The sequence below is a fragment of the Myzus persicae genome, unplaced genomic scaffold (assembly GCF_001856785.1).
Source record: "Myzus persicae strain clone G006 unplaced genomic scaffold, MPER_G0061.0, whole genome shotgun sequence".
Lineage (NCBI taxonomy): Eukaryota > Metazoa > Arthropoda > Insecta > Hemiptera > Aphididae > Myzus > Myzus persicae.
Window position 1 is genome coordinate 220,601 of NW_019103412.1, and position 12,324 is coordinate 232,924.

Genomic DNA, 12,324 nt, shown 5'->3' on the forward strand with positions numbered 1-12,324 from the left:
TCATCTGAGACAGTTCGGTAGGCCCGGATTGTCCTCAAGGCAATGGATCTTTGTGGACGGATAAGGCTCGCCCTAGTTCTGGCGACGTTGGTAATCGAATTAATCCATACTGAGGCGGCGTAGAGCAGCTGGCTGTCCACGACCGAGCCAAGCAGTTTCCTCTTCCACTGCCCTGGGCCTCCTATGTTTGGCATCAGCCTGGCCAGTGCTGCCGCTGTCTGGGTTGCCTTTTTGGCAACGCTGTCAACGTGCGCCGCGAATGTGAGCCCTTTGTCTAAGATAACCCCAAGGTATCTTATCTTGTTGAAAATAGTGATCTGATGACCACCGACAGTCAGCCGAGGGGGAACGAACGCACGTCTACGCGAGAGAATAACCGCCTCGCTCTTATGGTGAGCTAGCTCAAGGCCACTGCTTGCCATCCAGCAATCGATGGCCTCGAGAGTAGGGTTCATTGCGTCCTCCAAAAGCTGACCTGTCACAGCTATTCCTACCACAGCGAGATCGTCCGCGAAGCCTATCAGCTGCACTCAGGGTGGCACGTCCATCTTTAGGAGGGAGTCGTAAGCGATGTTCCATAAGGCAGGTCCGAGGACCGACCCCTGCGGAACTCCACAGGTCACTGGCCTGGATGTCATATCCTCGCCTGTCAACAGCACCCTGTCTGATAACCAGGATCGAAGCATTTCCACCAGGTACTCGGGGACGTTAATGCTCCTCAGGGCGGCGTCAATGACTGGCTACCTGAGAGAATTGAATGCATTCTTGACGTCCAACGTCACGAGGACACATAAGTTCTTCTTTCTAGGCATATCGGCCGCTCGTGCGGCGATGCTCAGGACTTTGCTGACTGCTGACTCTGTGCTGACCCCCTTCCTGAAGCCATATTGGTTCGGGGCTCTTCTCCGGCCTCCGTGCTCGTCGAGGTGATCCTCGAGTCTTTGGAGCAAGAGGCGTTCAAGTAGCTTACCCGGGGTGTCAAGCATACAGATGGGCCTGTAACTCGAAGGGACGTCTGGAGGTTTGTCAGGGCCTTTCCACAGCAGAACGAGCCGTGCCCTTTTCCATCGAGGCGGAAATATCAGTGCGTGTAGACAATCGTTATATGTTCTGAGGACTGCTTGAGGCTGGGCGTTCGCGAGAGCCCTGAGAACCTCGTTAGGGATCCCCGAAGGTCCAGCCGCTTTACCAGGTGTGAGCCTCTTTACTGCTCTCCGTAGGTCTTCCGGTGTAAACTTCGGGATGATTCTGTTGAACTCAAGCGTGTTCCGGATAGGGTCGAACGCTTGGAAAATATTATGTACAGCAGCGGACGGCGCTGCATTCCAGTCCGTTACTGGAGCCGCGGGGAAAAGAGAGTCGGCGATCATGGCCTCCCTGCCCCTGGAGTCAGCAGCTGGGTTTCGGACGCCTAGCCTTTTCATTACCAGCTTGTACGGTCTGCCCCAAGGGTCGGTGTCGACCTGTTTGCAGAGATCGGCCCAGGACTTTCTCTTTGCCTCGCGGATGACCGTCCGAAGCTCTCTTTTAGCTGCGATGTAAGCAAATCTTGCCTCCTGGCTTCCGGGCTGGCCTAAGCGTCTGAGGCAGGCTTGGTAGCACCTACGGAGGGTCAGGGACTGCCTCCGTAGCTCGGCGATCTCCTCTGACCACCAATAAACTGGTCGCCTACCTTCGGGACCAGGTCTTTTCGTGGGCATGGACGCCTCGCAGGCACCGAACAAGAATGTGTCGAGTGATTCGGCTGAGGATAGCGCTTTTTCAGTGCTTGCCTGTACAGCCGCCACCTCCAGACGAGTGGTGCTAAGATAGTGGTGCAGGGCGTCCGTGTCTAACTTCTTTGTGGACCAACCGCGATGGGCGTCGGCGAGCATTTCCACTCGGGCCGGGGCCTGGCTCCGGTTGTCCACACTGAAGCAGACGTAGCTGTGATCACTTAGTGACTCAGACTCGGATACGCGCCATTCAGTGAGATCCAGTCCTCTGTAGAAGGTTAGGTCGATGATGGAGTTCGCTGCCCCTCTCACAAAGGTGGGAGTGGATCCTGTATTGGCTAGGATCAGCCCCAGGCTGGAGGCGAGGTCGGACAGTGTGACGCCTCTTGGGTTGTTAGTCCTCGAGCCCCACTCTATGTTCCAAGCGTTAAAGTCCCCTGCTAGTACGATAGAAGCGTTTCCCCTGGCGCGGATAGACGCTTCAAGGTCACCTAGGGAGTGAGTGTATTCTTGGAGCGTGGCACTAGGTCTGAAATAGCAGCTGAAGACGGTCAATTCACGAAAAGATAGCCAAGCAAACCCGTTGCCCGAGCCCCGACCATCGTGGCAGAGTTCGGTGTGTTGCGATGTTCCCACGGCGGCTTTGCGGTCCGTGCTGAAGCACCATCTATCATCGTGACCGTACTGTGAAGCAGGTTCTGATACGATGAGGAGGTCGGCCCCGATCTCGTTCGCCGTCTGCGTCATAAGCTGTTCCGCCGCCCAGCATCTGTTCAGATTAACTTGGAGGAAGCTAATCATCTGAGACCTGTGCCTGCTGACTGTCTCCTAGCGGCGCACGCACCCGAGCCTGGTTTGTGTAAGACCCTTTGCAGTCCGGTGATCTCGCATGCGATGCACCGGTCGTCAGCCTCCTTACAGTCCTTCATTGCGTGGCCTACCACGCCGCACTTCCAGCAGGCGCCCGTCCTGTCCTCCGCGGTGCAGGATCTGGCGTTGTGGCCGAAAGCCTGACACCTGAAACACCTCTCAGGTGGCAGCGTCCTTGGCCGGACGCGGCACATGGTCCACCCGATCGGGACCCTAGTGATGCTGGCAGCAATGCTCCTGGGCATTTTCGCCGTCGCGATCTGCTGTCCGGATCGGGTACTCCATATCCTCACGTCACTCACAACGTCCCTGTCGATCTTGCCTGTCGGGTCATCCTGACCAGGGATCGCGTTCCGAAGTGCCTCCAGTACTTCCGATGCGGTGGCGGCTGCATCGATGTCGAGCACCTCAACCTCCACCTGGACCCCGAGCTGTACCACCTTACCGACGGTGTCGCCGAGCTTGCTGGACATGGCTGAGGCGATTATCTTGGCTGCCTTCGTGGAGCTGCTGCCTTTGGGTAGCTCCAAGAGGAGACATCCATCCCGTGTCTGCCTCATCATTACGCTGGTGCCTATCTCCTCCCTGGTCAGCCCGCAGTTTCGCACCGCCAGAATGGTGTCCTGGTAGGACTTTCCGGCCGCGTTTTGGATTAGGATCGCCGGCGGTTTTTTAGAGAAAACTGATGGACGCTGACGGAGTCCCGTGGTGAGTGGGGGTGCAGCAGCCGTCATTTTACTCGCTTGCTTCGATCGTCTGCCGACGACTTTCGACCATTCTTCGGCATCGGTCTCCATGGCGGTGTCAGCCTCGGTCTCTGGAGGGTGCTGTGCGGCTGGGGCCTTCTTAATCCGCTTGCGTCGGATGGCGGCGGTAGTTCTCGAGGCCTGGCTGTCCCAAAACCCTGGGGTAAGTTCCATATCTGTGGAATAAAACTGAAGCCTGACAGCACGTCGGTGCATTTATATGCTCTATATTGCTGTATAATAGTATATTATTATTAATTAACTTTTAAGCTAACACTAATTTTCTGTAGAACAGTATGAAAAGGTACAAATATCCAATTGACTTGAAATATATAGCTTAAAATAAATCTAAATATTTTTAAAATGCCGTTGTGTGTATAAAAAATTTTTTATGTACATAAAAGTTTCAAGTACGCACAAACAATATTTTTGAAATATGTATAACAAAATTACTGAAATCATTACTATTATTTTAAATATTCTAGTTTGTCCAAATTTGAACTTTCTTAAAATATCTATAAAACAAATTGTGTTGGAATATTTTTTAGATTTTTTTGGTTATAGTTTCCTTTATTACTTATGAGTTATGACTTACGTGTCTTGTGGAATCGTGTGATAAATCGTTCAGCCATAAATGTATTAGTTAACATTTTTCTAAAATTGTTGTGCGTTTTGTAAAAATTTTAACTTCAAAAACTCAGAAACCAAGTTAGGACTATGTTTTTTTCACCTAATGTATTTTAAACATATTTAAAATGCTAAAGTGTATTTTGTATGAAATTAGTCCTTCAGGTCGTACAATTATATTGTATTATTGTCATAAGTTGAAACAATTGTTAGATTCACTGTAGTACGTTAATATTTGCCTGTGAGCTTTGAGTTAATTATTATTTGTTAGTCATAATAAAATAATAATATGTACTGCACAATGCGCATTGCACATGTAACATTGATTGTGATATAATATAATTGTATTATCGGAGAGCTTCTTGTTACTCTGTGGGTAACCCTCTTTTTGTCCAGAACATTACGCAAATCGTCTCTGCAAACCACGAAGTTGTTATAAGCAGTGCCGCAAAAATCGGGTGTGCAGAGTGTGCGGAGCACAAGGGCCTCAAGGGTCAAGGCTTACATAAATTTGGGGGGCTCCGAGCCCAACCTGGAGCGGCTGGAGCAAACACTGAAATTGTCTTAAAACTCAAAACTTAATTATTCACAGTACATTTTTTTTAAGTTGAAACATAAGTGTAGTTGTAGGTATACTAATATTAGATTAAGTAATAAGTATGTTGAAGGATGGTAGGTTTAGAAAAAGGTGGGTACCTATCAAGTATTCAAGTGTCAACATTTCTAACATTTTAAGTACTATCAATTTTTCCATAAGATCTATTTTTATCGCGTCTATGGGTCGTTGTTTGTCGAATTGTCGGAAGAACAACAAGCTGATCGCTGATAGAGTGAAAGCTGAATACAACGACGCGCGACGGTTGGCGAGTGACGACGTACACAACATTTATAGGTATTTAGTTACGCATTCACCACACAGAAACGTACCAACAATATATACACTCTTTAACCAACTCAAAAAATTCTATTTGGAAAGCTACTAAAAGAATTTTAAATAAAAAAAATTCTATACCACCAATTAGATATCCTGACAGATCCCTTGCTAAGACCCACTTAGAAAAATCAAACCTGTTTCCCTCTCTTCTAGAAAACAATGTCACTTCTCATTCCGACGTAAACAACATCGATCAAACATCCTATATTGAAAAATATCTATCCAACTATCATCCTATAACCTTACCCACAAAACATACCCCCCCACCGAAATTCAATTTATTATCAATAAATTACCAAACAATAAATCACCAGGTCACGACCTAATAACAAATCGAATTATAAAACAACTGCCCAAGAAAGCTATTCTTCTCCTAACCTTCATCTTCAACTCAATTCTTCACCTCTCGCACATTCCTCATTCATGGAAACACTCCATAATTATTCTAATTATAAAACCTGATAAACCTCCTGACCTTCCTTCTTCATATCGACCTATCAGCCTTTTGCTTTCTTTCTCAAAAATCCTAGAAAAGATTATACTAAAGCGATTTTAAACCCTGTATTAACAATCTAAAATATAATACCCCACACTCAATTCGGTTTCAAAAATAAAAATTCGTCACTCTATCAAGTCCACAGAATAATCGACATTATTTCACAAACTCTCGAAAATAAACAATATCCACTGGCGTCTTTCTCGACGTAGCCCAGGCGTTTGACCGCGTCTCGGCCTTTATAAAATACGACTTTTACCAGCCCCCTTGTTTTAAATAATAAAATCTTTCCTACATAACCGGTCTTTCGTTGTTCGTTGCGAGGAAGAACTCTCACAAATCCACTACATAAAAGCAGGCGTCCCCCAGGAAAGTATTCTAGCTCCTACATTCTACAACATATTTACTTCCGACATCCCTCACTCCGAGAACACCACTCTTGCTACCTTCGCAGATAACACAGGCATAATCTCAACTAATGTTGACCTAATCACAGCATCTACAAACCCATTTTAATGAACCACAAAACTGGTTCAATTTGTGGAGAATCAAAATACATCAAAAAAAAAAACCTACCCATATAACCTTTATTCTACGTCCAGATCATAGTCCCCCCATGATCCTCAACAAAGACACGATTCCCAAAACACAAGCCACCCGTTACCTCGGAGTCCACCTCGACAGTAAACTCACACGGGCATATCACGTAAAAACAAAAAGGAAATCACTTAATTTATAACTCCACAAAATGAAACACCTTCTTAAATCAAATCTCCCTCTCAACACAAAACTCGTAATATTTAAACAAATTCTCGGCCCTTCAATGACTTACGGAATACAGCTATGGAGTACCTCCAAAAAATCCAACATTCAAAAATTCCAATCCTTCCAATCAATTTGCCTTCGCCTCCTCACCAACGCTCCCTGGTACGTCAGCAACCTCACACTCCACTCTGACCTCAAAATCCCAAACATTAATACTCTAGCCTTCCCCTACTATAAATCATTTCACAACAACACAGTCAACCACCATAATCCACTCATTTCCAATCTCTCCTCCCTCACTCTCCCCGATAACCCACCACGTCGTCTAAAGTGAAATTGGCCCAGGAACCTCCTCAATCAATAAAAAAGAAAAAAAGAAGAAAAAAATGTATAAAAGTCTAGAAATGAAGTAGTGTTGTTTAGAAATCCCCTTCCATTAAGTTTTGTAAATTTATTAATCGTATTACTTATTGTATAGTATAATACAGATTCTATATATTTTTTTCTTTTAATAAAAAAAAAAAAAGGTATTTAATAATTTAGTTCTGGGATGCCTCTGAAATCTGTTTAGTCTGCTTTTTTATTTGTATTAATTTTAGCTTATTCTTACCATCACTTATTCTTATTGTTCCCTTTGAAACAGATTGAATAAAATTTTGTAACGTCCCCTCTTCACCTCTCGCTCTGGCGGTGGGGTTCTGTTTATATTTACGAGGTCTCGGGGACTCGACCTCGGTGAGTGATATTATTGTTACTAATCACGGTCACCTTATGTGAAGCAAAGACTCAAACGTATATATATTATATTATATATATCATTTATATTATTAATACAATTATCTTACAATCTATCATACTATAAATAATATATTATATTACGTCTTATAATCTAAATGAGGGTTACCAATCGGGCCGTGGTGGTGTGTCGTGAGTGCTTATGTCCATGTGGGTCCTCATCAAGTCTTCGTCACCCATCGACTGCTACTCTTCACTATCGACCATTCACTCGACGCGTCAGAACTCTAGTCAGCATAATATAATAATTTATATTGCTTGACCACATTTGCCATTACCAACACTCAGCATATTATCTATGCTTAACATAGGGAGTAATGTTCACTAATGTACGATGTCTATTGTCTATAACGACACTCGTTACATCTTACATGTACCCTTTGTCCATTTAAATCTGGACCCCAGATTTGGGAAGTCGAACAACGGTAGCTGTGTCAGTGGTATTTTTATAGTCTCTGATTTCATGTTCATCCAGTTGCAAAAAATAACTGTACTCCAACCACCTCCGACTGTATTTTCTTGCTGGACTGTAAAACATGAATTTTTTAAGTATACAAACACCAAGCCACCAAGGCAATGGTTATGGGTATTTAATAATATTATTGCTTGAAAATACTGGTTAGTGATGTGGATTGTCTTGACTCTTCCATCATTGAATACCGACACCCACGGCTGTCATCACTTACCCCTTTTGGTTTCCCTATAGTTTATTTTAACATACATATGTATATATTAAGAAATTTTTTTTTTTTAATAAAATTAATTAGTACAATTACGTAATATAAATTTCATTTTTAATTAGGTACATGTTTTAAAACTTTTTATACATGCATATACATAGATAATATATGTAGGTAATACATTATAATCAGACAAATTTAAACTGTAAACACATTTTACTATAACATTCTGGTGATACAATATATTTTTAATAATTTTCAATATAGGTACATAATATATATTTTTTCTTTATAGTGTAAATTTATTATTAGACACTTTACATAAAAATTTTACAACCTTTTTCATTTATGATATCTACAATTTAAAAATTAAATTATTGTTAACCTCACACACAAACCAAACATAGTAAAGAAATTAAGTTCATATTTGTATAATTTAAAAAAATTAAATTTTTTTTTTTTATTTTTATTTTTTGTGGTACTTTAATTATATTATATTAACTTTATTTAGCCCTCTACTTCTGATTCTCAACATTTTCCCTGGCTTTCTTTCTCCTCTACAGCACATTTTTATTTAATTGTGTGAACTACTAAATATCCAACAATACCCACTATTAATACAGCCCATAAGTGTGTAAATCCTGGACCTTGGTAGTTGTTAATTACGGTGTTCTCCAATTCTCTGTCTATATCATTTATAATTTCGTCTAGTTTTTGGGAAGATTGGTGTAAATTTTTTCTGTGCAAATCATTTGCGCCCATCACACTTTTTTTATAACCCACTTGCGCCGAAATCATAACCCATTTGCGCCCGAAATATTTTTAATGAAAATGTGTTAAACCTGTACAACGTTGCCAAACTGTATTCTGGAATACCAAGCAATACTACTTATTACCATATATGAGACATATATGAGACATACCTTATATGACATGTGAAAAAATCAACATTATTAATTTTTATTTAATTTTTTTTTAACATTTTTGAAATATAAATATGAACTTATTATTATATTACCTTAAGGTTTAACTTATGATAAAATATTTTTTATTATTATATATGAAGTGTGAGAAAAATCAACAGTATTAATTTTTATAATAATTGCATGTACTCAATCTTATATTATATTTTCCGAAATTTTTTTTTTTTTAATTTGAAATATTTATTTTATTTGTATAATTTTATGTGAGATGAATTATTACTACAGTAAATAATAATAAAATAAATAATAACTGCACAATTAGTAGATTATAATAATAATAATAATTAGTAATAATTCATCTCACATAAAATTATACAAATAAAATAAAAATTTCAAATTAAAAAAAAAAAAAATTTCGGAAAATATAATAATATAATATATATTATAATATAATCTACTAGGTAATCTAAATAATTTAAGTTATTTATCAAGATAAATATAATCTATAATAATATGAATCACAACGGCAACGTTGCATACGAAATGGGCGCATATAGGCTATAAATCGGCAGGTAGTACCTTATCTTTCGGGCGCAACTGTCCATATCCCTCTGGGCACAAATGTACTACTCTGGGGCGCAAATAGGCTGTAGCCAATTTTTAACTCTGGAATTTGGAAGTTAATCTTTTTTAAATTTTTTTTTTAAATCTTTATTTTGTCTTTTTTTAAACCTAATTTGGAAACATTTAATAACGATATGTCTGGATTTATGTTAACTATTACATTTATATTTTTGATTTCCTCTCCTGACGATTTAAGAACCACGGTTGGTGTATATAACGTGCATGCATTTGATAACCTTATAGGCCCCGTCTCTTTTAAAGTATGAAATGTTGTTGACTCAGAACAAACCAAGGTGGTTTGTATTTCCGTAGCTACCCAATATAAAAATGTATTTTTTGTTTTTAGTTTTTCAAAGTAAGCATTATTATAATAAATATGATGAACCGAACATTGTTTTAGAAGTAAATTTTTATTCGTTAATTTAAGAAGCTGTATTTCGCATAATGTGAATGATTCCAAATAAACCGGCATATCCAACACACAATATTTTATAGTCACCCCTAGTGTGCATTTATTGTATTCAATATCAGAAAAAGATATAAAATGTTGGTTGTCAGATGAAATTGCCAGGTATGGATTATTGGGTTGGATAAACATAAATTGTAAATTTGTTATCTCTATTGGCATCGGCCATATCTGAAATAATGTATAAATCTCTGAAGTACATAAAGGAAAATTTATAATGAATAATAATTGAAAATTTGAAAATTTAGTCGTCACTTTCGTCAGTTTCATAATACCTTCCAAAGATGAATTTGTGTCAATATTTAGTGGTAAAACTTGATTTACGGGCAATTCTCGCTGTATATTTTCCAAAATTAATTTATCACTATAAATTAAATAAATTTAATCACTATTAAGGATTAAAGGGTGAAGTGTATTTTATTGTGCTAGTAGTAAAGCATCTAATAATTTTTCTATCTCAAGTGAAAAACTTGTTAAAATTAAATTAAAATTTGTTAAGTAGTTAGTTAATTGCTGATTTACTTGAAGTTCTATCAGATCATTCCTCCTAACATTAATTTTATCTACCAAATCATTATATTCTCGTTGAATCTTTATGAAATTTTGTGATATTGTCGACGATACATTTGATATCTGATTTGATGTTGATTGAACTAATTTATTACTCTCGACTTCATAGTAACTAAATTTTTTTTATTATTATTTAATTCTTGCTGTATATGTTGATAGTCGTTGTCTCCCACAACTCCGAAGGCCCAGTTTTCAAATTCTCCTATTGCATTTATTAAGCCCCTCTTTATTCTTACCCCATCCTATAAAGACATAAGTGTTGTGTATCGTTTCAATAGTTCCGTTTTAATTATTTTCAACGTTGAATTAAAATTACTGCATATATTTGAAACATTATGTTTGTTGACTGAACATAATCTATCATTGTAGTTTATTAAATTATTTATATCACCAAATTTTTCAACAAAAACAGAAATATTTACATGTGTTAGTAAATTAAATTCATTAGAATATACTCTCATTTTATAAATTGGTTCATAGTAAATACCCGATCCACTTCCTCGGTAGTTCTCGACTATTGTCTCCTCTATTTGCAACGTATGAATTATTATCACACCTATAATTTCAGAATCACTAGAACTATTGAAAATTTTTTAACAAATTATGAAATAAACAAAAAATAAAAAAATAATAAAAAAAAAATAAAAAAAAAAAATTAATTAATCAATATATTGTATAAAGATAGCAAGTCAAAGATTATTTATGTTACCGATCAAATTAAACTTAAAAAAAAATACACGTTATTCGTTGACTGCCACAATAATGCACTGGTGAATTTTATCATTCACTGTAATATATATATGTTACGGGCAAAGTGGAAAATTCGGGCAATGTATACAATGCCCGGGCATTGTACACAGTGGCCGGGCATTGTATACAATGTCCGAGGTATATTGGGCAATGTAAATTGTGAAGTATTTATATAAATAATCTGCATAATATATTTTGTTAGATGATCCTGATAAACTAATATGAACTTATATTCGCCATCTGATTGTGTTTGCATGTCGATCAAGTCAATTTGATAGCGAGAATTCATTTCAGAAGATATGATTGGTTTTACAACCAACCCTTTTTTAGTTGTACTTCCCTTCTTTTTATACGATTCACAATTATTTAAGTATAACATTATTACATCTCTAGTTATATTTTTGTACTTTTTATTAATCTCTTGTTCCATTCTATTTCTACCTCTATGTCCAATTTACAAATGAACTTCATGTATAATATCATATAACTGAACATTATGCACATAATATTTTATTGCATTACCTTTAAACACATTTAAAATTTAATTAATTTAAAAAAAATTGTAATACTCTTATATAAATAACCATATAAACGAGTATAATTAAATTAGTATATAATATCATTGATTAAGTAAAATAATATTATGCAGATTATTTGTATAAATAGTAAATACTTCACAATTTACATTGCCCAATATACCTCGGACATTGTATACAATGCCCGGTCAATGTGTACAATGCCCGGGCATTGTATACATTGCCCGAATTTTCCACTTTGCCCGTAACATATATATATATATATATATTCTTACTATAATATGTGCAATAAATGAAATTATGCCATAACTAAATTATAGATTTTCTTTGTATTGTTATTAATTATTTTTAAATCAGCATTCAAGTTAATATTTTTATTTAACTCTTCAGATTCAAGTTTTAAATTATCTGATTGTTTAATATTTCTAACTGGTGAAAGTGATTGTTCTAGGTTTATCAAAAGACTTTTTAATTGTTGAGCCACTTCTCCAGTTTCAACAGTATCTGTATCTTTATTTTCTAATTCTAACTGTGGCACTGATTCGCTAATATTTGTTTTATAACAATTTTCCTGACTTTTATTTAATTCTGATGATAACTTGTTTTCAGTAAAGGTAAAATCTGCAGTACTATATCGTTAGAGTTATATCTTCGGTATCAAGTTGTACTTCTCTAAAAGATTTTACTGTCGATTTTGCGAGATCTCTTAATTGTACATGTGTTAATGATTCTTCACAATGTATGTTACAAAAACATACAATGTATGAACCAAAAAAAAATATATATAAATATGCAGGTATACACAAAACCAAAAAACGTTGGCACTT

At 37.7% G+C, this 12,324-nt stretch overlaps 1 protein-coding gene across 1 annotated transcript; it reads right to left on the reverse strand.

The window, feature by feature from the left end:
* Positions 1-2,512: 2,512 nt before the first annotated feature.
* Positions 2,513-3,505, reverse strand: LOC111034413. Its single transcript, XM_022315638.1, has one exon. The coding sequence runs from the start codon at positions 3,503-3,505 to the stop codon at positions 2,513-2,515; it is 993 nt and encodes a 330-aa protein (XP_022171330.1).
* Positions 3,506-12,324: the final 8,819 nt, after the last annotated feature.